The sequence below is a fragment of the Oncorhynchus keta genome, chromosome 30 (genome assembly GCF_023373465.1).
Source record: "Oncorhynchus keta strain PuntledgeMale-10-30-2019 chromosome 30, Oket_V2, whole genome shotgun sequence".
In the NCBI taxonomy this organism is placed as follows: domain Eukaryota; kingdom Metazoa; phylum Chordata; class Actinopteri; order Salmoniformes; family Salmonidae; genus Oncorhynchus; species Oncorhynchus keta.
Window position 1 is genome coordinate 8,137,396 of NC_068450.1, and position 26,906 is coordinate 8,164,301.

A 26,906-nucleotide genomic window follows, 5' to 3' on the forward strand; every position below is an offset into this window, starting at 1 on the left:
TGAATCCAAGGTGATATCCTTTTCCTTTTGAATCAACATCAAGGGATGAATTTTCCTTTTGAATCAACATCAAGGGATGAATCAAGGTGATATCCTTTTCCTTTTGAATCAACATCAAGGGATGAATCCAATCAGGTGATATCCTTTTCCTTTTGAATCAACATCAAGGGATGAATCCAAGGTGATATCCTTTTCCTTTTGAATCAACATCAAGGGATGAATCCAAGGTGATATCCTTTTCCTTTTGAATCAACATCAAGGGATGAATCCAAGGTGATATCCTTTTCCTTTTGAATCAACATCAAGGGATGAATCCAAGGTGATATCCTTTTCCTTTTGAATCAACATCAAGGGATGAATCCAAGGTGATATCCTTTTCCTTTTGAATCAACATCAAGGGATGAATCCAAGGTGATATCCTTTTCCTTTTGAATCAACATCAAGGGATGAATCCAAGGTGATATCCTTTTCCTTTTGAATCAACATCAAGGGATGAATCCAAGGTGATATCCTTTTCCTTTTGAATCAACATCAAGGGATGAATCCAAGGTGATATCCTTTTCCTTTTGAATCAACATCAAGGGATGAATCCAAGGTGATATCCTTTTCCTTTTGAATCAACATCAAGGGATGAATCCAAGGTGATATCCTTTTCCTTTTGAATCAACATCAAGGGATGAATCCAAGGTGATATCCTTTTCCTTTTGAATCAACATCAAGGGATGAATCCAAGGTGATATCCTTTTCCTTTTGAATCAACATCAAGGGATGAATCCAAGGTGATATCCTTTTCCTTTTGAATCAACATCAAGGGATGAATCCAAGGTGATATCCTTTTCCTTTTGAATCAACATCAAGGGATGAATCCAAGGTGATATCCTTTTCCTTTTGAATCAACATCAAGGGATGAATCCAAGGTGATATCCTTTTCCTTTTGAATCAACATCAAGGGATGAATCCAAGGTGATATCCTTTTCCTTTTGAATCAACATCAAGGGATGAATCCAAGGTGATATCCTTTTCCTTTTGAATCAACATCAAGGGATGAATCCAAGGTGATATCCTTTTCCTTTTGAATCAACATCAAGGGATGAATCCAAGGTGATATCCTTTTCCTTTTGAATCAACATCAAGGGATGAATCCAAGGTGATATCCTTTTCCTTTTGAATCAACATCAAGGGATGAATCCAAGGTGATATCCTTTTCCTTTTGAATCAACATCAAGGGATGAATCCAAGGTGATATCCTTTTCCTTTTGAATCAACATCAAGGGATGAATCCAAGGTGATATCCTTTTCCTTTTGAATCAACATCAAGGGATGAATCCAAGGTGATATCCTTTTCCTTTTGAATCAACATCAAGGGATGAATCCAAGGTGATATCCTTTTCCTTTTGAATCAACATCAAGGGATGAATCCAAGGTGATATCCTTTTCCTTTTGAATCAACATCAAGGGATGAATATCCAATCAACATCAAGGTGATATCCTTTTTCTTTTGAATCAACATCAAGGGATGAATCCAAGGTGATATCCTTTTCCTTTTGAATCAACATCAAGGGATGAATCCAAGGTGATATCCTTTTCCTTTTGAGTCAACATCAAGGGATGAATCCAAGGTGATATCCTTTTCCTTTTGAGTCAACATCAAGGGATGAATCCAAGGTGATATCCTTTTCCTTTTGAATCAACATCAAGGGATGAATCCAAGGTGATATCCTTTTCCTTTTGAATCAACATCAAGACAGGAGGACGCAATGAATCCAGGACACAATCCTGCGAAAGAAATATTGACCAGTTCCATTTTTGGTCAACTGATTTCATAGATGGATTTTCTGCTTTATCAAAAGGATGTTAAAAATGATCAATTATAGTTTTCAAGTCAACAGTACGAGATCTGTCATCCATGTTTTTGCAAAAAAAGGTCAAATTTCACAGTTCTTGATGTTTTTCTCAATGCAGTTCAGTCAATGGGAAAAGATGACACAGGATTGACGTTTTTTCTCATCTCTCTCTCTCTCTCTCTCTCTCTCTCTCTCTCTCTCTCTCTCTCTCCTTCCTTCACTACCCCATTATCTCTCTCTTCCTCCTCTCTCCCTCCTCTCTCTCCCTCCCCACCCCTTCTTCACACTCTCTCCTTCCTTCACTCCCCCTTCCCTCTCTCCCCGCCCTCCTCTCTCTCCCCCTCCCCTCCCCCTCCTCTCTCCCCCTCTCTCCCCCTCTCTCCCTCCTCTCTCCCCCTCCTTTCTCTCTCCTCTCTCCCCCTCCTCTCTCCCTCCTCTCTCCCCCTCCTCTCTCCCTCCTCTATTTCCCTGCCCCTTCTTCACCCTATCCCTCTCTCCTCTTCCTTCACTCATTCCCTTCTCTCTCCCTCCTCTCTCTTCATTCTCTCACACTTGTCTGTCTGTTGACTCTCCCTCCTTCACCCTCACCCTCTCTCTCTCTCTCTCTCTCCCTTCTCCCCCTCCATTCTCTCTCCCTCCTCCTTTCCCTCCCTCCCACTCCTCTCATCTCTCACTCCTCTCTCTTCCATTTCTCCTTTAACCTCTACCTCCTTCACCCTCTACCTCTCTCTCTCCTCCCTCTGTCACTCTCCCCTTTTCTCTCTCTTCTTCTCCTGCATTCTCTCTCCCTCCCTATTTCTCTGACTCTACCTCCTCTCTCTCATTGCCGGAAGTTGAAATTCAATGTAAAGACTCCTGGGGACACTAACAATGCCCTGAGTTTCAAGTCTTTATGTTAAGATTTGACATACCTCTACCGAGAATGGAAGACCGATTTTTTTTTGGTGTAACTGCAGGGAGAGATCGAAGCACCATGTTGAGGATGAATTAAGACAGTTCCTAATGCCACAGGAAGCTGAACCTCAACACAAGGCATCCCTATAAGGTCACCCACCACTGTTGGTTGTGCGCGAGACGGTTAGCTAGCTCAATCGCAGTCAACGGGGGGTTCATGGCTATGTGAGATTAGTTCATTTCACATCGTCAGATGTAGGCTTGTGTTGATCGAAAGTGTCTGTTGAACGATTCCATGCATGGATTTAATATCTTTCCTCAACAGTTCTGCCGATGTCATTCAAAAGCACATTAACTTCAAGTTAGCTTCAAGTGAGGCCAACGTTGCTGCTATGTAGTGGGGGGAGGGGACAATGAATGACTTGTTAGTTGGATTAAGGACAGGGTTATGTCTAGGGTTAACCTAGCTTTAGGTCCACTCCCAGCTCCACCTTAAAAGTAACCCTAACCCTATCTTCATATTAACTCCTGGTTAAATATTGTATTTATTTTACCTTTATTTAACTAGGCAAGTTAGGTAGGGAGAAATATAGAAGGGTGTCATGTCTGTGATTACTTACTCTATGCGTCCAAATTGTGATCCTGACCTTCCTCTATTGAATGCAATGTATTCACTTAGGCATCAACCCTGTGACACTCATCCTTTCCCATTGACTGCAATGTATTGACACAAACATCAAGCCTGTGACACCCATCTTTTACCACTGAATGCAATGTTATGAGAAAATATCAGCTACTGAGACATTTTACCTTTTTTTTGCAAAGAACGTGCCAATATGACATTTTCAGGCTGATAATGGGCTGTGTTGATTGGTTCTCAAATTAAATTAAGTACATCAGCTGTCGGTTACTGTGCCGGCTCCACATTATTAATTTACCCAATTACACAGCCAGGATATTGATGAATCATCCACCAATAACCATTACGGATAATAACCAACCTTCTTTTAGCTATGTATTTGGCCGTGAATAATCCTATCAACATCCAAAAAGCTCACTACTTTTCCTTTACTGTAAAAGTGCCACAGCTCTTACTGTAATGCACCAGAAGAAAGTGGAACAAAAATTGAAGCGAACCAATCGGCTGAAGAATCTGTTTTTTCTTCACTGTCTCCTCTATCAGACGCTGAAGCCTGATAACCAACCCCCACTCGCCCTTCACTTCTGTGTGTCTGCACAGCAGAGATAAGCAAATCAATATTCTGTCACTTCTTATTTTTACTGCCTGAATTCTAGTCTCTGCACCTTTCACAAGGTGACAGACTCAGGCTTGCCTCGCCTCACGGTGGACTGGGCTGGTCAGGCAATCTGAGCATCCCTTTTCTAGAATATTCTGCATCTGCTCTCACTGTTTCCGCATCTGCTCTCAGTGTCTGGGTAAGTGTTCTGGGTAAGTGTTCTGGGTAAGTGTTCTGGGTAAGTGCCTGGGTAAGTGCCTGGGTAAGTGTCTGGGTACGTTTCTGGGTACGTTTCTGGGTAAGTTTCTGGGTAAGTTTCTGGGTAAGTGTCAAGGTAAGTGTCAGGGTAAGTGTCATGGTAAGTGTCATGGTAAGTGTCAGGGTAAGTGTCAGGGTAAGTGTCATGGTAAGTGTCAGGGTAAGTGTCTTGGTAAGTGTGAAGGTAAGTGTCAGTTTAAGTGTCTGAGTAAGTGCCTGGGTAAGTGTCAGGGGAAGTGTCAGGGGAAGTGTCTGGGTAAGTGTCTGGGTAAGTGTCTGGGTAAGTGTCTGGGTAAGTTTAAGGGGAAGTGTCAGGGTAAGTTTCTGGGTACGTTTCTGGGTACGTTTCTGGGTAAGTGTCAGGGTAAGTTTCTGAGTAAGTGTCTGGGTAAGTGTCTGGGTAAGTGTCTGTCTGGGTAAGTGTCTGGGTAAGTGTCTGGGTAAGTTTCTGAGTAAGTTTCTGAGTAAGTTTCTGAGTAAGTGTCTGGGTAAGTGTCTGGGTAAGTGTCTGGGTAAGTGTCTGGGTAAGTGTCTGGGTAAGTGTCTGGGTAAGTGTCTGGGTAAGTGTCTTGGTAAGTGTCATGGTAAGTGTCATGGTAAGTGTCTTGGTAAGTGTCAGGGTAACTGTCAGGGTATGTTTCTGGGTAAGTGTCTGGTTAAGTGTCTTGGTAAGTGTCTTGGTAAGTGTCTTGGTAAGTGTCATGGGAAGTGTCAAGGTAAGTCTCAGTTTAAGTCTCAGTTTAAGTGTCTGGGTAAGTGTCTGGGTAAGTTTCTGGGTAAGTTTCTGGGTAAGTGTCAGGGTAAGTGTCTGGGTAAGTGTCTGGGTAAGTGTCTGGGTAAGTGTCTGGGTAAGTGTCAGGGTAAGTGTCAGGGTAAGTGTCAGGGTAAGTGTCTGGGTAAGTGTCTGGGTAAGTGTCTCCTGGTTAATATTCCTGGGTGAATATGATCCAGGAGACATGTCTAGTGACTGTCAACCAGGAGACATGTCTAGTGACTGTCAACCAGGAGACATGTCTAGTGACTGTGACCCAGGAGACATGTCTAGTGACTGTGACCCAGGAGACATGTCTCGTGACTGTGACCCAGGAGACATGTCTAGTGACTGTGACCCAGGAGACATGTCTCGTGACTGTGACCCAGGAGACATGTCTCGTGACTGTGACCCAGGAGACATGTCTCATGACTGTGACCCAGGAGACATGTCTAGTGACTGTGACCCAGGAGACATGTCTATTGACTGTGACCCAGGAGACATGTCTCATGACTGTGACCCAGGAGACATGTCTAGTGACTGTGACCCAGGAGACATGTCTTGTGACTGTGACCCAGGAGACATGTCTTGTGACTGTGACCCAGGAGACATGTCTATTGACTGTGACCCAGGAGACATAATAATAATAATAATAATAATATATGCCATTTAGCAGACGCTTTTATCCAAAGCGACTTACAGTCATGTGTGCATACATTCTACGTATGGGTGGTCCCGGGAATCGAACCCACTACCCTGGCGTTACAAGCGCCATGCTCTACCAACTGAGCTACAGAAGGACCCCATGTCTCGTGACTGTGACCCAGGAGACATGTCTCGTGACTGTGACCCAGGAGACATGTCTCGTGACTGTGACCCAGGAGACATGTCTCGTGACTATGACCCAGGAGACATGTCTCGTGACTGTGACCCAGGAGACATGTCTCGTGACTGTGACCCAGGAGACATGTCTCGTGACTGTGACCCAGGAGACATGTCTCGTGACTGTGACCCAGGAGACATGTCTCGTGACTGTGACCCAGGAGACATGTCTCGTGACTGTGACCCAGGAGACATGTCTCGTGACTGTGACCCAGGAGACATGTCTCGTGACTGTGACCCAGGAGACATGTCTCGTGACTGTGACCCAGGAGACATGTCTCGTGACTGTGACCCAGGAGACATGTCTCGTGACTGTGACCCAGGAGACATGTCTAGTGACTGTGACCCAGGAGACATGTCTCGTGACTGTGACCCAGGAGACATGTCTCGTGACTGTGACCCAGGAGACATGTCTAGTGACTGTGACCCAGGAGACATGTCTCGTGACTGTGACCCAGGAGACATGTCTCGTGACTGTGACCCAGGAGACATGTCTCGTGACTGTGACCCAGGAGACATGTCTCGTGACTGTGACCCAGGAGACATGTCTCGTGACTGTGACCCAGGAGACATGTCTCGTGACTGTGACCCAGGAGACATGTCTCGTGACTGTGACCCAGGAGACATGTCTCGTGACTGTGACCCAGGAGACATGTCTCGTGACTGTGACCCAGGAGACATGTCTAGTGACTGTGACCCAGGAGACATGTCTCGTGACTGTGACCCAGGAGACATGTCTAGTGACTGTGACCCAGGAGACATGTCTCGTGACTGTGACCCAGGAGACATGTCTCGTGACTGTGACCCAGGAGACATGTCTCGTGACTGTGACCCAGGAGACATGTCTCGTGACTGTGACCCAGGAGACATGTCTCGTGACTGTGACCCAGGAGACATGTCTAGTGACTGTGACCCAGGAGACATGTCTCGTGACTGTGACCCAGGAGACATGTCTCGTGACTGTGACCCAGGAGACATGTCTCGTGACTGTGACCCAGGAGACATGTCTAGTGACTGTGACCCAGGAGACATGTCTCGTGACTGTGACCCAGGAGACATGTCTCGTGACTGTGACCCAGGAGACATGTCTCGTGACTGTGACCCAGGAGACATGTCTCGTGACTGTGACCCAGGAGACATGTCTCGTGACTGTGACCCAGGAGACATGTCTCGTGACTGTGACCCAGGAGACATGTCTCGTGACTGTGACCCAGGAGACATGTCTCGTGACTGTGACCCAGGAGACATGTCTAGTGACTGTGACCCAGGAGACATGTCTCGTGACTGTGACCCAGGAGACATGTCTCGTGACTGTGACCCAGGAGACATGTCTAGTGACTGTGACCCAGGAGACATGTCTCGTGACTGTGACCCAGGAGACATGTCTCGTGACTGTGACCCAGGAGACATGTCTCGTGACTGTGACCCAGGAGACATGTCTCGTGACTGTGACCCAGGAGACATGTCTCGTGACTGTGACCCAGGAGACATGTCTCGTGACTGTGACCCAGGAGACATGTCTCGTGACTGTGACCCAGGAGACATGTCTCGTGACTGTGACCCAGGAGACATTGACAGAAAATAATAGGCCACTGTTTGACCTCTGTTCATTCCACAGTGAAGTTCCTATGTCATGTCACATGTTACTTGATGGTTTAAGTTCTACATTTCAACACAGGTTACTTTATGGATTAGGTTCAAAGCACAAAGGGAGAGTATAGGTAGGTACAGCGATACTAGAGCCTATCCATGATAAGTAAACATGTCAATGTCAGGTATCCATTACTGTGACCAGTCGATACGACTCATAGTGATACATAGTGACTGATTCAACTGCCTCGTTCCTAGACTTGGAAAAAGACGTGGGAAAATACATATTTGTTGGCTGTTTTCAATAACCGAATGGAAATGTTGTGCCACTAGTACTGCTTTCCAAGATACTGTGTCAAATCCAAAAATGACTTTTCTCTTACATGCATTCCAGCAGTGTCCCTGGGTGGTCACTTGGATTTTCTGTTCACGTAGGGAGAAGTCAGAATTTTTAATCACTGACGACATTTTGTTATCTGGCATCTGCCTGGCACTTCTCACAAATTATGGGACTTGTAGAAACTCATCTAATTGGCATGATGGACTAGTGTCACTGCAAATGACAAAAATTAATATAAACAGTTGGAACCTCAATTTTGTTTTGTTTTGTTTAATCTACTCGGTGACAGCTATCATTCAACTCCCAGCTGCTGATAAAATTAATTTGGTTGGAGCAATACATGATTTTATATCATCCACATTGCCCGTCTGAAAAAAAGGATGACAATTATTTGCTTAAATATGCATTGGCCCAGGGCATTGTGAAATAACAGTACTGCCCAGATAAGATTCGCAAGGCCTGCCACTGAAATTAGAGCCTTAAACAATGATTTCTGGGAGTATTTTTTTTTGGGGGGGTAGAACATGAACAGTGTGGAAGTGGAACTAACCAATGATGATATGTCACTCTGTGGGGAATCTTTCAAATCCCTGTAACTTGAAGATGCCACTCATGGAATCGGTCATAATGAAATATGAATGTGGTGTTACCATCTCTGGCGAATTAATGATTTCTAGCAGAATGTGTATTGTACAGATTGTACCTCTTATCACTCCCAAGACACACAGTGGGGTTCTGTACTGGGTAAACAAACACAGTGCGTTCACACACACACACACACACACACACACAGACACACACACACACACACACACACACACACACACACACACACACACACACACACACACACACACACACACACACACACAGATTGGGCATCCCAAAAAGCACCCTATTCCCTTCTACTGTTTTACTATTGACCAGAACACGGGTCAAAACTTCTGCTCCATTGGAGTTGGTACCGAGGCCAAACACAAAACCCGATAGTCTTCGTGTACATTTAAGGAGTTTCATAACCGAAAGGATAAAACGATTTGACAGCCATTAATCAGCTAGAGTTCAGCAGGCCAGGTTTGTCTGGAAACGGCCTTGTTGAGTCTGTACCCAACCTTTCCGTGTCGTAGCCTGTAAATATAAATACTCACGAGTAAAAAGAGAAACCCCAACACTGTTTAGGTTCAAATGGGGAGAAATGTGTTTTCCAGGAAAATGGTCAACACGACCTACGTAAGATACACTATATTAGCAAAAATATGTGGACACCTGCTTGCCAAACATCTCATTCCAAAATCATGGGCATTAATATGGTGTTGGTCCCCACCTTTGCTGCTTCACTCTTCTGGGAAGGCTTTCCACTTGATGCTGGAACATTGCTGCTATAACAGCCTTCACTCTTCTGGGAAGGCTTTCCACTTGATGCTGGAACATTGCTGCTATAACAGCCTTCACTCTTCTGGGAAGGCTTTCCACTTGATGCTGGAACATTGCTGCTATAACAGCCTCCACTCTTCTGGGAAGGCTTTCCACTTGATGCTGGAACATTGCTGCAATAACAGCCTTCACTCTTCTGGGAAGGCTTTCCACTTGATGCTGGAACAAAACTGGTGGGAATTGCTACCATTCAGCCACAAAAGCATTAGTGAGGTCGGGAACTGATGTTGGGCGATTAGGCCTGGCTAGCAGTCACCGTTCCAATTCATCACACAGGTGTTTGATGGTGTTGAGGTCATGTCTCTGTGCAGGCCAGTCAAATTCTTCCACACCTGATCTCAACAATCCATTTATGTATGAACCAAGCTTTGTGTAAGGGGGCATTGTCATGCTGAAACAGGAAAGAACATTCCCCAAACTGTCACCACAAAGTTCAAAGCACAGAATCGTCTAGAATGTCATTGGAGTTGGGTTGGAGCGAGCGGTCGCATTCGCACTTCGCTCTGCAGGTTGTATTACTTTTTCATTACATTTCATTATAGTACAACGGTTTGATTTGTCTAATCTTAGCAATTCTTCTTAGCTAGCTACATAGCCGTCCTTGTATCAGAGATAATTGCATAATTATCGTATTTCGTCGCCCTAACGTAGCCTTCACTGCTATTCGCCCAGGAGCTAGCAAACGCTAGCTAACGCCCACAGATTAGCATCACTGTAGTGCTATTCACTCAACTGAACGACTTGATTAGTTTAGTGTTAGCTAGCTACACAGCTGTCTTTGTTTCCAAGATAATTGTGTAGTTTAGAGTGTGTAGTCTTGGAGTGATTATCTTAATTCACTGAGGTTCGCTAGCCAGCTATTTGTCGTCCTTAACGTAGGAGACTCTGCTAGCTAGCCAACAGCTAACAGCTAACAGCTAGCCAACGTCACCACACACACGTTACTGAATCGAATTCAACAACCCGGTCAGGTAGTATCACATTTTCATTTCATTACAGTACAACGGTTTGATTTGTTTGATCGTAGCTAGCTACATAGCTAGTTACATAGCCGTCTTTGTTTCAAAGATAATTGTGTAGTCTAGAGCGATTTCCTAGGTTAGCTAGCCAGCTATTGTCGTTCTTTTAACGCAACGTAACGTAAACAACACTGCTAGCTAGCCCCCCGAATAGTAGCACTGTAGAAACTATTACACTCAACGGAACGACTTGATTAGTGTAGTGTCAACAACGCAGCTACTGCCAGCTAGCCTACTTCAGCAGTACTGTATCATTTTAATCATTTTAGTCAATAAGATTCTTGCTATGTAAGCTTAACTTTCTGAACATTCGAGACGCGTAGTCCACTTGTCATTCCAATCTCCTTGCATTAGCGTAGCCTTTTCTGTAGCCTGTCAACTATGTGTCTGTCTATCCCTGTTCTCTCCTCTCTGCACAGATCATACAAACGCTCCACACCGCGTGGCCGCGCCCACCCTAATCTGGTGGTCCCAGCGCGTACGACCCACGTGGAGTTCCAGGTCTCCGGTAGCCTCTGGAACTGCCGATCTGCGGCCAACAAGGCAGAGTTCATCTCAGCCTATGCCTCCCTCCAGTCCCTCGACTTCTTGGCACTGACGGAAACATGGATCACCACAGATAACACTGCTACTCCTACTGCTCTCTCCTCGTCCGCCCACGTGTTCTCGCACACACCGAGAGCTTCTGGTCAGCGGGGTGGTGGCACCGGGATCCTCATCTCTCCCAAGTGGTCTTTCTCTCTTTCTCCCCTTACCCATCTGTCTATCGCCTCCTTTGAATTCCATGCTGTCACAGTTACCAGCCCTTTCAAGCTTAACATCCTTATCATTTATCGCCCTCCAGGTTCCCTTGGAGAGTTCATCAATGAGCTTGATGCCTTGATAAGCTCCTTTCCTGAGGACGGCTCACCTCTCACAGTTCTGGGCGACTTTAACCTCCCCACGTCTACCTTTGACTCATTCCTCTCTGCCTCCTTCTTTCCACTCCTCTCCTCTTTTGACCTCACCCTCTCACCTTCCCCCTACTCACAAGGCAGGCAATACGCTTGACCTCATCTTTACTAGATGCTGCTCTTCTACTAACCTCATTGCAACTCCCCTCCAAGTCTCCGACCACTACCTTGTATCCTTTTCCCTCTCGCTCTCATCCAACACTTCCCACACTGCCCCTACTCGGATGGTATCGCGCCGTCCCAACCTTCACTCTCTCTCCCCGCTACTCTCTCCTCTTCCATCCTATCATCTCTTCCCTCTGCTCAAACTTTCTCCAACCTATCTCCTGATTCTGCCTCCTCAACCCTCCTCTCCTCCCTTTCTGCATCCTTTGACTCTCTATGTCCCCTATCCTCCAGGCCGGCTCGGTCCTCCCCTCCTGCTCCGTGGCTCGACGACTCATTGAGAGCTCACAGAACAGGGCTCCGGGCAGCCGAGCGGAAATGGAGGAAAACTCGCCTCCCTGCGGACCTGGCATCCTTTCACTCCCTCCTCTCTACATTTTCCTCCTCTGTCTCTGCTGCTAAAGCCACTTTCTACCATTCTAAATTCCAAGCATCTGCCTCTAACCCTAGGAAGCTCTTTGCCACCTTCTCCTCCCTCCTGAATCCTCCCTCCCCCCCTCCTCCCTCTCTGCAGATGACTTCGTCAACCATTTTGAAAAGAAGGTCGACGACATCCGATCCTCGTTTGCTAAGTCAAACGACACCGCTGGTTCTGCTCACACTGCCCTACCCTATGCTCTGACCTCTTTTCCCCTCTCTCTCAGATGAAATCTCGCGTCTTGTGACGGCCGGCCGCCCAACAACCTGCCCGCTTGACCCTATCCCCTCCTCTCTTCTCCAGACCATTTCCGGAGACCTTCTCCCTTACCTCACCTCGCTCATCAACTCATCCCTGACCGCTGGCTACGTCCCTCCCGTCTTCAAGAGAGCGAGAGTTGCACCCCTTCTGAAAAAACCTACACTCGATCCCTCCGATGTCAACAACTACAGACCAGTATCCCTTCTCTCTTTTCTCTCCAAAACTCTTGAGCGTGCCGTCCTTGGCCAGCTCTACCGCTATCTCTCTCAGAATGACCTTCTTGATCCAAATCAGTCAGGTTTCAAGACTAGTCATTCAACTGAGACTGCTCTTCTCTGTATCACGGAGGCGCTCCGCACTGCTAAAGCTAACTCTCTCTCCTCTGCTCTCATCCTTCTAGACCTATCGGCTGCCTTCGATACTGTGAACCATCAGATCCTCCTCTCCACCCTCTCCGAGTTGGGCATCTCCGGCGCGGCCCACGCTTGGATTGCGTCCTACCTGACAGGTCGCTCCTACCAGGTGGCGTGGCGAGAATCTGTCTCCTCACCACGCGCTCTCACCACTGGTGTCCCCCAGGGCTCTGTTCTAGTCCCTCTCTTATTCTCGCTATACACCAAGTCACTTGGCTCTGTCATCACCTCACATGGTCTCTCCTATCATTGCTATGCAGACGACACACAATTAATCTTCTCCTTTCCCCCTTCTGATGACCAGGTGGCGAATCGCATCTCTGCATGTCTGGCAGACATATCAGTGTGGATGACGGATCACCACCTCAAGCTGAACCTCAGCAAGACGGAGCTCCTCTTCCTCCCGGGGAAGGATTGCCCGTTCCATGATCTCGCCATCACGGTTGACAACTCCATTGTGTCCTCCTCCCAGAGCGCTAAGAACCTTGGCGTGATCCTGGACAACACCCTGTCGTTCTCAACTAACATCAAGGCGGTGTCCCGTTCCTGTAGGTTCATGCTCTACAACATCCGCAGAGTACGACCCTGCCTCACACAGGAAGCGACGCAGGTCCTAATCCAGGCACTCGTCATCTCCCGTCTTGATTACTGCAACTCGCTGTTGGCTGGGCTCCCTGCCTGTGCCATTAAACCCCTACAACTCATCCAGAACGCCGCAGCCCGTCTGGTGTTCAACCTTCCCAAGTTCTCTCACGTCACCCCGCTCCTCCGCTCTCTCCACTGGCTTCCAGTTGAAGCTCGCATCCGCTACAAGACCATGGTGCTTGCCTACGGAGCTGTGAGGGGAACGGCACCTCAGTACCTCCAGGCTCTGATCAGGCCCTACACCCAAACAAGGGCACTGCGTTCATCCACCTCTGGCCTGCTCGCCTCCCTACCACTGAGGAAGTACAGTTCCCGCTCAGCCCAGTCAAAACTGTTCGCTGCTCTGGCCCCCCAATGGTGGAACAAACTCCCTCACGATGCCAGGACAGCGGAGTCAATCACCACCTTCCGGAGACACCTGAAACCCCACCTCTTCAAGGAATACCTAGGATAGGGTAAGTAATCCTTCTCACCCCCCCTAAAAGATTTAGATGCACTATTGTAAGTGGCTGTTCCACTGGATGTCATAAGGTGTATGCACCAATTTGTAAGTCGCTCTGGATAAGAGCGTCTGCTAAATGACTTAAATGTAATGTAAATGTATTGCATGCTGTAGCGGTAAGATTTCCCTTCGCTGAAACTAAGGGGCCTAGCCCGAACCATGAAAAACAGCCTCAGTCCATTATTCTTCCTCCACCAAACTTTACAGTTGGCCATATGCATTCGGGCAGGTAGAGTTCTCCTGGCATCTGCCAAACCCAGGTTCTTCCGTGGGACTGCCAGATGGTGAAGCGTGATTCATCGCTCTAGAGAAGTCGTTTCCACTGCTCCAGAGTTTGTGTGCACCATTGTATACACCTGTCAGCAAAAGGTGTGGCTGAAATAGGCCGAATCCACAAATTGTAAAGGATAGCCACATACTTATGTATGTGTATATATATATATATATATATATATATATATATATATAGTGTACCTTAAAGGGGACAACACCATTCTGTGAGATTTAGAATAGGAACAGTCTCCATTTGAAGCTTGATTGCATTACGTTCTTACCGAGTCGCCATTCGTTTTCTAAAGCTGTGTGTGTGTCACTGCGTCAGGGTCCATAGATCACTGGTCAAAAGTAGTGCATAGGGAATAGGGTGCCATTTGGCCACTATGTTAACTAGGCAGTCTCAGTGTTGGCTGGGCTGTGAGATGTGGTAGAGAAAGCGAGAGAGAGAGAGTGGGTGCCTACTGTCACAGACCTATTAAAGGAGGATATAGAGGATTCTTGAACAGAGTCTGAACAATTACCTTTATAAGCTGCATTCAATACAACATATATATATATATATATATATATATATATATATATATATATATATATATATATATACAAAGTCTCATCTGTCAATAAATAGGTTTTGCCCTGCATGCACCAATGCCAAATATAATACATCAACACCACAATCTTCAGAGTGTAGTTCAAACATGATATCAAACTCCTGTCTCGAGCACAAGCCTCAGTCTGATTATTTCTTGAAGTCGCTGCATCGGTGTCAGAAGGCTGATGTTCTTATCGTCAGGTGATCTCACGCACGGGCTTTGCGTTTGCCTGTTCATCGACACCAATGGCACGGGCTTTGCAGCTTATCATTCATTCAGTTAATGAAGATGTTCAGTGAACGAGATGTTCATTTTGTGGCATATTGTGTTATTCGATGAAGCTAAATATGACCGAGCAGAGTAAATACAGAGCATTGTGTTCGAGGACAGAGAATATATATGAGTTTAAGATTTATGATTAGAAACATTTGGCATAAAGAAAAATGCTGGAAAGGCTCTAAAGATACTTAAAAATTAGATACGTAAAGATACTCGTCTATGGAGTGAAATATGTTGAACATATAACAAATAAACCCTCTGTATCCCAAAATGGCACCCTATTCCCTACTTAGTGCATTACTTTGACCAGAGCCCTGTGTCACCCTAATCCCTGTATAGTGTACTATTTGACCAGGGCACTCCATCTATGTGTTACAGTAACTAGCTTATTACGGCCTCCTGAGTGGCGCAGCGGTCTAAGGCATCACTACAGACACGTGTTCGATCCCAGGCTGTGTCACAGCCGGCCCGTGACCTGGAGACCCATGACTCGGCGTACAATTGGCCCAGTGTTTGTCCGGGTTAGGGGAGGGTTTGACCGGCTGGGATGTCCTTGTCCATTCGCGACCCCTTGTGGCGGGCCGGGCGCCTGCAAGCTGACTTCGGTCGCCAGTTGTACTGTGTTTCCTCCGACACAGGATCAAGTGTGTCAAGAAGCAGTGCGGCTTGGCAGGGTGTCGGGTTTCTGAGGACGCATGGCTCTCGACCTTCTCCTCTCCCGAGTCCGTACGGAGATGGGACAAGATTGTATCGACCAATTGGGGAGAGAAAAGGGGTAAAAGTAGAACAACAACAACAAAACTACACACCACACTGGTACACACACACACCACACACACACACACACACACACACACCACACACACACACACCACACTGGTACACACACACCACACTGGTACACACACACCACACAGGTACACACACACCACACAGGCACACACACACCACACAGGCACACACACACCACACAGGCACACACACACCACACAGGCACACACACACCACACAGGCACACACACACCACACAGGTACACACACACCACACAGGCACACACACACCACACAGGCACACACACACCACACAAGCACACACACACCACCCAGGTACACACACACCACACAGGCGCACACACACCACACAGGCCACTCGCAAGTCATTTTATAAAACAGTTCGCTGAACATCTATAAATAGGCTGTAGGGCACTGCACAACCTCAATTTGCCACCCCCATACACTTCTATTGCAATTATCCCAAGGTTTATTTTCAGTGTAGCAGTCAAGGGAATACATGCCTCAGTTCATTCAGCAGTGGGGAATAGCACTGAGAATACCTAATAACAGCAAGCAATCAATTCCATCGGAATTGGAATGGGAAAATAAGCTAGTTTTAAAATTGCAACATGTTTCTGCTATATGTTCACCCTTATGGATACCCAACGTTACGATGTACAGTCTTTGGCATCCTGTTCTGTCAAGTAATAATACAAATATTATTTTGAATGTTTCTCTTTTTTTGCGGTGTTTCTCTCCTCTTCCTGTTGCCCCATGATTCTACTGTAACAGTGCCTGATTCTACTGTAACAGTGCCTGATTCTACTGTAACAGTGCCTGATTCTACTGTAACAGTGCCTGATTCTACTGTAACAGTGCCTGATTCTACTGTAACAGTGCCTGATTCTACTGTAACTGTGTCTGATTCTACTGTAACAGTGTCTGATTCTACTGTAACAGTGCCTGATTCTACTGTAACAGTGCCTGATTCTACTGTAACTGCCTGATTCTACTGTAACAGTGCCTGATTCTACTGGAACAGTGCCTGATTCTACTGTAACAGTGCCTGATTCTACTGTAACAGTGCCTGATTCTACTGTAACAGTGCCTGATTCTACTGTAACAGTGCCTGATTCTACTGTAACAGTGCCTGATTCTACTGTAACAGTGCCTGATTCTACTGTAACAGTGCCTGATTCTACTGTAACAGTGCCTGATTCTACTGTAACAGTGCATGATTCTACTGTAACAGTGCATGATTCTACTGTAACAGTGCCTGATTCTACTGGAACAGTGCCTGATTCTACTGTAACAGTGCCTGATTCTACTGTAACAGTGCCTGATTCTACTGTAACAGTGCCTGATTCTACTGTAACAGTGCATGATTCTACTGTAACAGTGCATGATTCTACTGTAACAGTGCCTGATTCTACTGTAACAGTGCCTGATTCTACTGTAACAGTGCCTGATTCTACTGTAACAGTGCCTGATTCTACTGTAACAGTGCCTGATTCTACTGTAACTGTGTCTGATTCTACTGTAACAGTGTCTGATTCTACTGGAACAGTGCCTGATTCTACTGTAACAGTGCCTGATTCTACTGTAACAGTGCCTGATTCTACTGTAACAGTGCCTGATTCTACTGTAACAGTGCCTGATTCTACTGTAACAGTGCCTGATTCTACTGTAACAGTGCCTGATTCTACTGTAACAGTGCCTGATTCTACTGTAACAGTGCCTGATTCTACTGTAACAGTGCCTGATTCTACTGTAACAGTGCCTGATTCTACTGTAACAGTGCATGATTCTACTGTAACAGTGCCTGATTCTACTGTAACAGTGCCTGATTCTACTGTAACAGTGCCTGATTCTACTGTAACAGTGCCTGATTCTACTGTAACAGTGCCTGATTCTACTGTAACAGTGCCTGATTCTACTGTAACAGTGCCTGATTCTACTGTAACAGTGCCTGATTCTACTGTAACAGTGCATGATTCTACTGTAACAGTGCCTGATTCTACTGTAACAGTGCCTGATTCTACTGTAACAGTGCCTGATTCTACTGTAACAGTGCCTGATTCTACTGTAACAGTGCCTGATTCTACTGTAACAGTGCATGATTCTACTGTAACAGTGCCTGATTCTACTGTAACAGTGCCTGATTCTACTGTAACAGTGCCTGATTCTACTGTAACAGTGCCTGATTCTACTGTAACAGTGCCTGATTCTACTGTAACAGTGCCTGATTCTACTGTAACAGTGCCTGATTCTACTGTAACAGTGCCTGATTCTACTGTAACAGTGCCTGATTCTACTGTAACAGTGCCTGATTCTACTGTAACAGTGCCTGATTCTACTGGAACAGTGCCTGATTCTACTGTAACAGTGCCTGATTCTACTGTAACAGTGCCTGATTCTACTGTAACAGTGTCTGATTCTACTGGAACAGTGCCTGATTCTACTGGAACAGTGCCTGATTCTACTGTAACAGTGTCTGATTCTACTGTAACAGTGCCTGATTCTACTGTAACAGTGTCTGATTCTACTGTAACAGTGCCTGATTCTACTGGAACAGTGCCTGATTCTACTGTAACAGTGCCTGATTCTACTGTAACAGTGCCTGATTCTACTGTAACAGTGCCTGATTCTACTGTAACAGTGCCTGATTCTACTGTAACAGTGCCTGATTCTACTGTAACAGTGCCTGATTCTACTGTAACAGTGCCTGATTCTACTGTAACAGTGCCTGATTCTACTGTAACAGTGCATGATTCTACTGGAACAGTGCCTGATTCTACTGGAACAGTGCCTGATTCTACTGGAACAGTGCCTGATTCTACTGTAACAGTGCATGATTCTACTGTAACAGTGCCTGATTCTACTGTAACAGTGCATGATTCTACTGGAACAGTGCATGCTTCTACTGGAACAGTGCCTAATTCTACTGTAACAGTGCCTGATTCTACTGTAACAGTGCCTGATTCTACTGTAACAGTGCATGATTCTACTGTAACAGTGCATGATTCTACTGTAACAGTGCCTGATTCTACTGGAACAGTGCCTGATTCTACTGTAACAGTGCCTGATTCTACTGTAACAGTGCCTGATTCTACTGTAACAGTGCCTGATTCTACTGTAACAGTGCATGATTCTACTGTAACAGTGCCTGATTCTACTGTAACAGTGCCTGATTCTACTGTAACAGTGCCTGATTCTACTGTAACAGTGCCTGATTCTACTGGAACAGTGCCTGATTCTACTGTAACAGTGCCTGATTCTACTGTAACAGTGCCTGATTCTACTGGAACAGTGCCTGATTCTACTGTAACAGTGCCTGATTCTACTGTAACAGTGCCTGATTCTACTGTAATAGTGCCTGATTCTACTGTAACAGTGCCTGATTCTACTGTAACAGTGCCTGATTCTACTGTAATAGTGCCTGATTCTACTGTAATAGTGCCTGATTCTACTGGAACAGTGCCTGATTCTACTGTAACAGTGCCTGATTCTACTGTAACAGTGCCTGATTCTACTGTAACAGTGCCTGATTCTACTGTAACAGTGCCTGATTCTACTGTAACAGTGCCTGATTCTACTGTAACAGTGCCTGATTCTACTGTAATAGTGCCTGATTCTACTGGAACAGTGCCTGATTCTACTGTAACAGTGCCTGATTCTACTGTAATAGTGCCTGATTCTACTGGAACAGTGCCTGATTCTACTGTAACAGTGCCTGATTCTACTGTAATAGTGCCTGATTCTACTGGAACAGTGCCTGATTCTACTGTAACAGTGCCTGATTCTACTGTAATAGTGCCTGATTCTACTGTAACAGTGCCTGATTCTACTGTAACAGTGCCTGATTCTACTGTAATAGTGCCTGATTCTACTGGAACAGTGCCTGATTCTACTGTAACAGTGCCTGATTCTACTGTAATAGTGCCTGATTCTACTGGAACAGTGCCTGATTCTACTGTAACAGTGCCTGATTCTACTGTAATAGTGCCTGATTCTACTGGAACAGTGCCTGATTCTACTGTAACAGTGCCTGATTCTACTGTAATAGTGCATGATTCTACTGGAACAGTGCCTGATTCTACTGTAACAGTGCCTGATTCTACTGTAACAGTGCCTGATTCTACTGGAACAGTGCCTGATTCTACTGTAACAGTGCCTGATTCTACTGTAACAGTGCCTGATTCTACTGTAACAGTGCCTGATTCTACTGTAACAGTGCCTGATTCTACTGTAACAGTGCCTGATTCTACTGTAACAGTGCCTGATTCTACTGTAACAGTGCCTGATTCTACTGTAACAGTGCCTGATTCTACTGTAACAGTGTCTGATTCTACTGTAGCAGTGCCTGATTCTACTGTAACAGTGCCTGATTCTACTGTAACAGTGCCTGATTCTACTGTAACAGTGCCTGATTCTACTGTAACAGTGCCTGATTCTACTGTAACAGTGCCTGATTCTACTGTAACAGTGCCTGATTTAAAGAGACCATTATGGACATCGAACGATATGTGATGCTATTTCCCTTCGTTGGTTGTCCCTGCTGAATTATCATTTACTCCCTGGGAGTGGAAGTTTGTTGTGTAAAAGCATTGTGCCCTGTATTTCAAGGCCATTGTGCCCTGTATTTCAAGGCCATTGTGCCCTGTATTTCAAGGCCATTGTGCCCTGTATTTCAAGGCCATTGTGCCCTGTATTTCAAGGCCATTGTGCCCTGTATTTCAAGGCCATTGTGCCCTGTATTTCAAGGCCATTGTGCCCTGTATTTCAAGGTCATTGTGCCCTGTATTTCAAGGCCATTGTGCCCTGTATTTCAAGGCCATTGTGCCCTGTATTTCAAGGCCATTGTGCCCTGTATTTCAAGGTCATTGTGCCCTGTATTTCAAGGCCATTGTGCCCTGTATTTCAAGGCCATTGTGCCCTGTATTTCAAGGCCATTGTGCCCTGTATTTCAAGGCCATTGTGCCCTGTATTTCAAGGCCATTGTGCCCTGTATTTCAAGGCCATTGTGCCCTGTATTTCAAGGCCATTGTGCCCTGTATTTCAAGGCCATTGTGCCCTGTATTTCAAGGCCATTGTGCCCTGTATTTCAAGGCCATTGTGCCCTGTATTTCAAGGCCATTGTGCCCTGTATTTCAAGGCCATTGTGCCCTGTATTTCAAGGCCATTGTGCCCTGTATTTCAAGGCCATTGTGCCCTGTATTTCAAGGCCATTGTGCCCTGTATTTCAAGGCCATTGTGCCCTGTATTTCAAGGCCATTGTGCCCTGTATTTCAAGGCCATTGTGCCCTGTATTTCAAGGTCATTGTGCCCTGTATTTCAAGGCCATTGTGCCCTGTATTTCAAGGCCATTGTGCCCTGTATTTCAAGGCCATTGTGCCCTGTATTTCAAGGCCATTGTGCCCTGTATTTCAAGGTCATTGTGCCCTGTATTTCAAGGTCACTGTGCCCTGTATTTCAAGGTCATTGTGCCCACTCCCCTGTACGTTATTTGTAGGCTGGAGGCTCATTGAATGTAGAAACTGCAGTAAGCAGCACCTTGACTGGACCACAAGGGAAGACAGAGAGTAAAGATTGAGTGGTTTCTGTTCAGTGAAAAACATTGGGGAGGAAGACACAGGGTTTCTGTTCTGTGAGAGACATTGGGGAGGAAGACACAGGGTTTCTGTTCAGTGAAATACATTGGGGAGGAAGACACAGGGTTTCTGTTCTGTGAGAGACATTGGGGAGGAAGATACAGGGTTTCTGTTCAGTGAAATACATTGGGGAGGAAGACACAGGGCTTCTGTTCAGTGAAATACATTGGGGAGGAAGACACAGGGTTTCTGTTCTGTGAGAGACATTGGGGAGGAAGACACAGGGCTTCTGTTCAGTGAAATACATTGGGGAGGAAGACACAGGGTTTCTGTTCTGTGAGAGACATTGGGGAGGAAGACACAGGGTTTCTGTTCAGTGAAATACATTGGGGAGGAAGACACAGGGTTTCTGTTCTGTGAGAGACATTGGGGAGGAAGACACAGGGTTTCTGTCCAGTGAGAGACATTGGGGAGGAAGACACAGGGTTTCTGTTCTTTGAGAGACATTAGGGAGGAAGACACAGGGTTTCTGTTCTGTGAAATACATTGGGGAGGAAGACACAGGGTTTCTGTTCTGTGAAATACATTGGGGAGGAAGACACAGGGTTTCTGTTCTGTGAGAGACATTGGGGAGGAAGACACAGGGTTTCTGTTCTGTGAGAGACATTGGGGAGGAAGACACAGGGTTTCTGTTCTGTGAGAGACATTGGGGAGGAAGACACAGGGTTTCTGTTCTGTGAGAGACATTGGGGAGGAAGACACAGGGTTTCTGTTCAGTGAGAGACATTGGGGAGGAAGACACAGGGCTTCTGTTCTGTGAAATACATTGGGGAGGAAGACACAGGGTTTCTGTTCAGTGAGAGACATTTGGCAGGAGGACGGAGGACACAGGGAGACGTAACAGAGGAGGGCTTTGTCATCCCCTCGGCATGGTAAAACACACACACACAATGCACACCACACACACACACACACACACACACACACACACACACACACACACACACACACACACACACACACACACACATACACACACAAATGAACAGCCAACCCCACAAAAACACACTAACACCTCACCATACCACCCTGCATCCCTCTGCTGATGTGCCTCTGATTCTAAGCAGGGTTGGTCCTGGTCCAGTCCATGGATGGGAGACCAGATGCTGCTGGAAGTGGTGTTCGAGGGCCAGTAGGAGGCACTGTTTTCTCTATCTAAACAAAGTGATTGGGGACATTGCCCTGTATAGGCTGCCGTCTTTCAGATGGGACTTTAAATGGGTGGTCCCAAAATATTCCTTGGCACTTATCATAAGAGTAGGGGTGTTAACCCCGGTGTGCTAGCTAAATTCCCAATCTGATCCTCATACCATCATGGCCACCTTATCACCCCCAGCTTCTAATTAGCTCATTCACCCCCACTCCTCTAACTATTCACCAGGTCATTGCTGTAAATAAGAATGTGTTCTCAGTCAACTTACCTGGTAAAAAAAAAAGCATGCTATTTTAGTATTTTACTTTTTAAAACATTTTTTTACAGTGGTCCCTGTTTGTAAGGGTTGGATGGTAGAGGAAAAGGATGAGCCTTTATAGTACCTATAAGAAAGTCTCAGAAAGAAAATCATTAAGGAAGCTTTTTTTTAATGGTTGTCAAAGTGAAGCTAGCTAAATCTCCTTAGACCCAGTGGAGTTGCTTCTCAGCTTGCACTACACACTACAGAACACCATAGCCAATGATTTCTCTTGAAATATTTCATGTTAAGGCAGGACTGTTTAGGAATCTGCCTGCTGGGAAGATCAGATCAAGCGGAAGGAAATGTTCTCTGAGTCAACAATATCCAGGATGTATAGCTCCTCTATCTAGACAGCATCTCAAGTATAATGTTACACAAGTTACCCACTGTCTGGTCTAGTAGTCTAACATACAGTATCATCACTGTCTGGTCTAGTAGTCTAACATACAGTATCATCACTGTCTGGTCTAGTAGTCTAACATACAGTATCATCACGGTCTGGTCTAGTAGTCTAACATACAGTATCACCACTGTCTGGTCTAGTAGTCTAACATACAGTATCACCACTGTCTGGTCTAGTAGTCTAACATACAGTATCATCACTGTCTGGTCTAGTAGTCTAACATACAGTATCATCACTGTCTGGTCTAGTAGTCTAACATACAGTATCATCACTGTCTGGTCTAGTAGTCTAACATACAGTATCATCACTGTCTGGTCTAGTAGTCTAACATACAGTATCACCACTGTCTGGTCTAGTAGTCTAACATACAGTATCATCACTGTCTGGTCTAGTAGTCTAACATACAGTATCACCACTGTCTGGTCTAGTAGTCTAACATACAGTATCATCACTGTCTGGTCTAGTAGTCTAACATACAGTATCACCACTGTCTGGTCTAGTAGTCTAACATACAGTATCATCACTGTCTGGTCTAGTAGTCTAACATACAGTATCATCACTGTCTGGTCTAGTAGTCTAACATACAGTATCACCACTGTCTGGTCTAGTAGTCTAACATACAGTATCACCACTGTCTGGTCTAGTAGTCTAACATACAGTCCATTGAGAGGGGTGTAGCAACACAGATTCTTAGATCCTAAAGGAAATGTTATATAGTGGGGCTGCTAGGAGACAAAACATGTTTCTATTATCCAACTACTGTCTGTTAAGTTGGATAATAGACATGTTGAAGCTGTACTATCTGGGATCTACATCGGTTTATATTAGTTACTATGCTGTTACTAAGCAGTAATGCATTACGGCAGTGTTACGTTACTACACCTAATAGGAAATGCACATGCGCACTCGGGTGCCGGGAACTGTGGAGCATGAGGGGTTTTGACTAAACAAGGAATTAACTGTACTCCCGTCTCCTGTCTGGTCATTTATCCACAACACAAGTATTACAGAAGCCTGTGTCGTGTCTTTGGCTATGCCGGATTAATTGCTATGACATGCTATTCTATAAAATAATTTCTCTGTAATTAATATCACCTGATTGATCTAATCATGTAAATGTAATTAACTAGAGAGTCGGGCACCACGAAATAATATTTATAGAGCTGTTATCTTCCGAATAAACTCTTAAAGATTTTACATCAATAGCAGTCAACATTAATCGTCATCTTACTTCAGTCTCATATTCTGAAAGTTGTAAATTCTTGGTTATCTGCAAGAATCCTGGCTAACAAGTTGAATCAGCAATACAAAATTGGGTTTAATTATTTATTTACTAAATACCTAACTAATCACACAGAATAACATCTACAAATAATGAATTATACCTGGACAATTCTTTACGTCATGGGAAACGTCCCTAGTGGGTGGAGCAGATATGACAGCTTGTTACACAAAGGAAAAGGGGCGGGGTTTGAGTGAAAGAGCGGGACACTGGAACAGAGGCGATGCTGTGCTATCATAAATACAGTATGTTATGCATTCTAAATTACCGCCCATTTGGAAAAGGAAAATGCAATAAATATTTACTCTGAGCTGCGTTTCAGTAGGTTGGTGGTAGATGGAAGCCCATGTTGTCAAACAGAGTCATCTGTCCTTTGAAGAATGTCTCTGGTGGTCACTTGGATAAGTTGTAGTAACGTCGTTGTGTGGTAGATGGGATACTCTGTCTGTTCCTTCCTAACCTGCGTTTGCAGCTGCGGTCGCTAACTCAACGACAAGGAGGTATCACTTCTGTCGTAAATAAGAGTTCAAAGTTCATACCATTCGCAACCAAAGCTCATGCTGATGTTGGCTTCGTTCTAGTAGTTTTATCTGAACCATTCTGACACAGGATCGTCATCCTACCTCATGGGAACAGGAAGTTATGTTGCAGTCAAGAGCTTATATAGGAAGGAAGATGGGTGTGTGTGAAAAGTGTACAACCTCTGTCTCTTCATGTGGGCGGGCCACTGAGTGAGCAGCCCGAACTTATGAAAACCCACTTCTCACATTTAAGAAGCTAATATCACATTTCATCCCATCACAAATCATTTCATAGATTATTTGTGATGGGTCTCCTCGTCCTTCTCGCCAGACTTGATTTTTGTTTTTTTGCTCCGTGGTAAAGAAATGTGACCGTTCCTGGTACAAAAACAATGTCCCATCCCGGAGCTCGAGTAAATGCCATTACTAAGCTGCTCCCGAATGTACTACACCAGGACATGGACATTGATTCCATCGTAGTCCATGTGGGTTTTAATGACATCATGAAGGGCAGTTCTGAATTGTTGAAACTAGATTTTAAAGAGCTGATTGAAACTCAGCTAGACACTAATAATAGACCCATCATATCTGGCCCTGTGCCCTCTCTGAATCACAGCATTGATCGCTTTAGCAGGATTCTTTCTCTTCACAACTGGCTACAAGATTAAAGCAGCTCAATAAGTGTAACTTTTTTTGACATTTTCAATACCTTTTGGAAACAAAACACATTTTATAAGGAGGATGGGATCCACCCAAATCATTTGAGTTCCTGGATCCTTTCACAGCATTATAATGCTGCGTTGAGACGATGACTTATCAACGACCCAAGTCCAGCTCAGTTAATCCCTACCATTGTGACGCAGATTTGTCGTAATGCTTCAGCAAATGTACATTACCCCAGGGGTGTTTGTAGACACAATGTAAGTAACCTAATTTATGTCCCTTTAACTGCCCTGAAGGCCTCTGCTGATCCTACTGCTATTATATGCAGTAATCATGTGCTTATGAACCAGATTTATACTGGTAGCATTGGGCCAGGGTTCCCTCACCCTGCACTAACATAAATAACATGAGCATGTCTACTTATGCTAAGCTTTCCAGTAAAGCAATAAAAACAAGTAAGGATCCCGGAAGAAAAGTGCTTTAAAAAGCCCACGTTAACATATGTAGCTTAAGAAACAAGGTTCATCAAAACAATCATTTGCAAGCAACAGATGACATTCATATTATGACTATATCTGAAACTAGCTTAGATAATACATTTGATTATACAGTGGTAGCAATACAAAGTAAAAAGATGTGCAGAAAATATATAAATGCAGATGGTGGAGGTGTTGCTGTTTATATTCAGAACAACATTCCTATATTGATAAGAGAGGATGTTCATGTTAGAGAGGATGAGAGGATGATTAGAGATGATATCTCATGTTAAATACTGTTGAAGAAATATGCCTACAGGTTCACTTGCCTCACCTAAAGCCACTTTCTGGTGAGAAGCTTCTATAGGTCACCAAGTGATGGATAATATGTGTGAAATGCTTGATAATGTATGTGATATCAACAGAGAGGTATATTTTATGGTTGATTTAAATATTGACTGGCATTCATCAAGCTGCCCATTCAATAAAAAACTTCAAACTGTAACCAGTGCCTGCAACCTGGTTCAGGTTATCAGTCAACCTACCAGGGTCGTTACAAACAGCACAGGAATGAAATCATCAACATGTATTGATCACATCTTTACTAATGCTGCAGATATTTGCATGAAAGCAGTATCTAAATCCATCGCATGTAGTGATCACAATATAGTAGCCATATCGAGGAAAACCAAAGATCCAAAGGCTGGGCCTAATATAGTGTATAAGATGTCATACAATAAGTCCTATGTTGTTGATATAAAGAATATTTGTTGGTCTGTGGTGTAATATATGCCATTTAGCTGACGCTTTTATCCAAAGCGACTTACAGTCATGTGTGCATACATTATACGTATGGGTGGTCCCGGGAATCGAACCCACTACCCTGGCGTTACGAGCGCCATGCTCTACCAACTGAGCCACAGAAGG

The 26,906-nt window shown here is 45.0% G+C and overlaps 1 protein-coding gene across 1 annotated transcript; it reads left to right on the forward strand.

Annotated features, from left to right (window-relative positions):
• The first annotated feature begins 5,190 nt into the window (after window positions 1-5,190).
• On the forward strand, window positions 5,191-7,452 carry LOC127913713 (cysteine-rich, acidic integral membrane protein-like). The gene is made up of 2 exons (XM_052486955.1): window positions 5,191-5,608; window positions 5,816-7,452. The coding sequence occupies exons 1-2, from the start codon at window positions 5,191-5,193 to the stop codon at window positions 7,450-7,452; spliced, it is 2,055 nt and encodes a 684-aa protein (XP_052342915.1).
• Window positions 7,453-26,906: the final 19,454 nt, after the last annotated feature.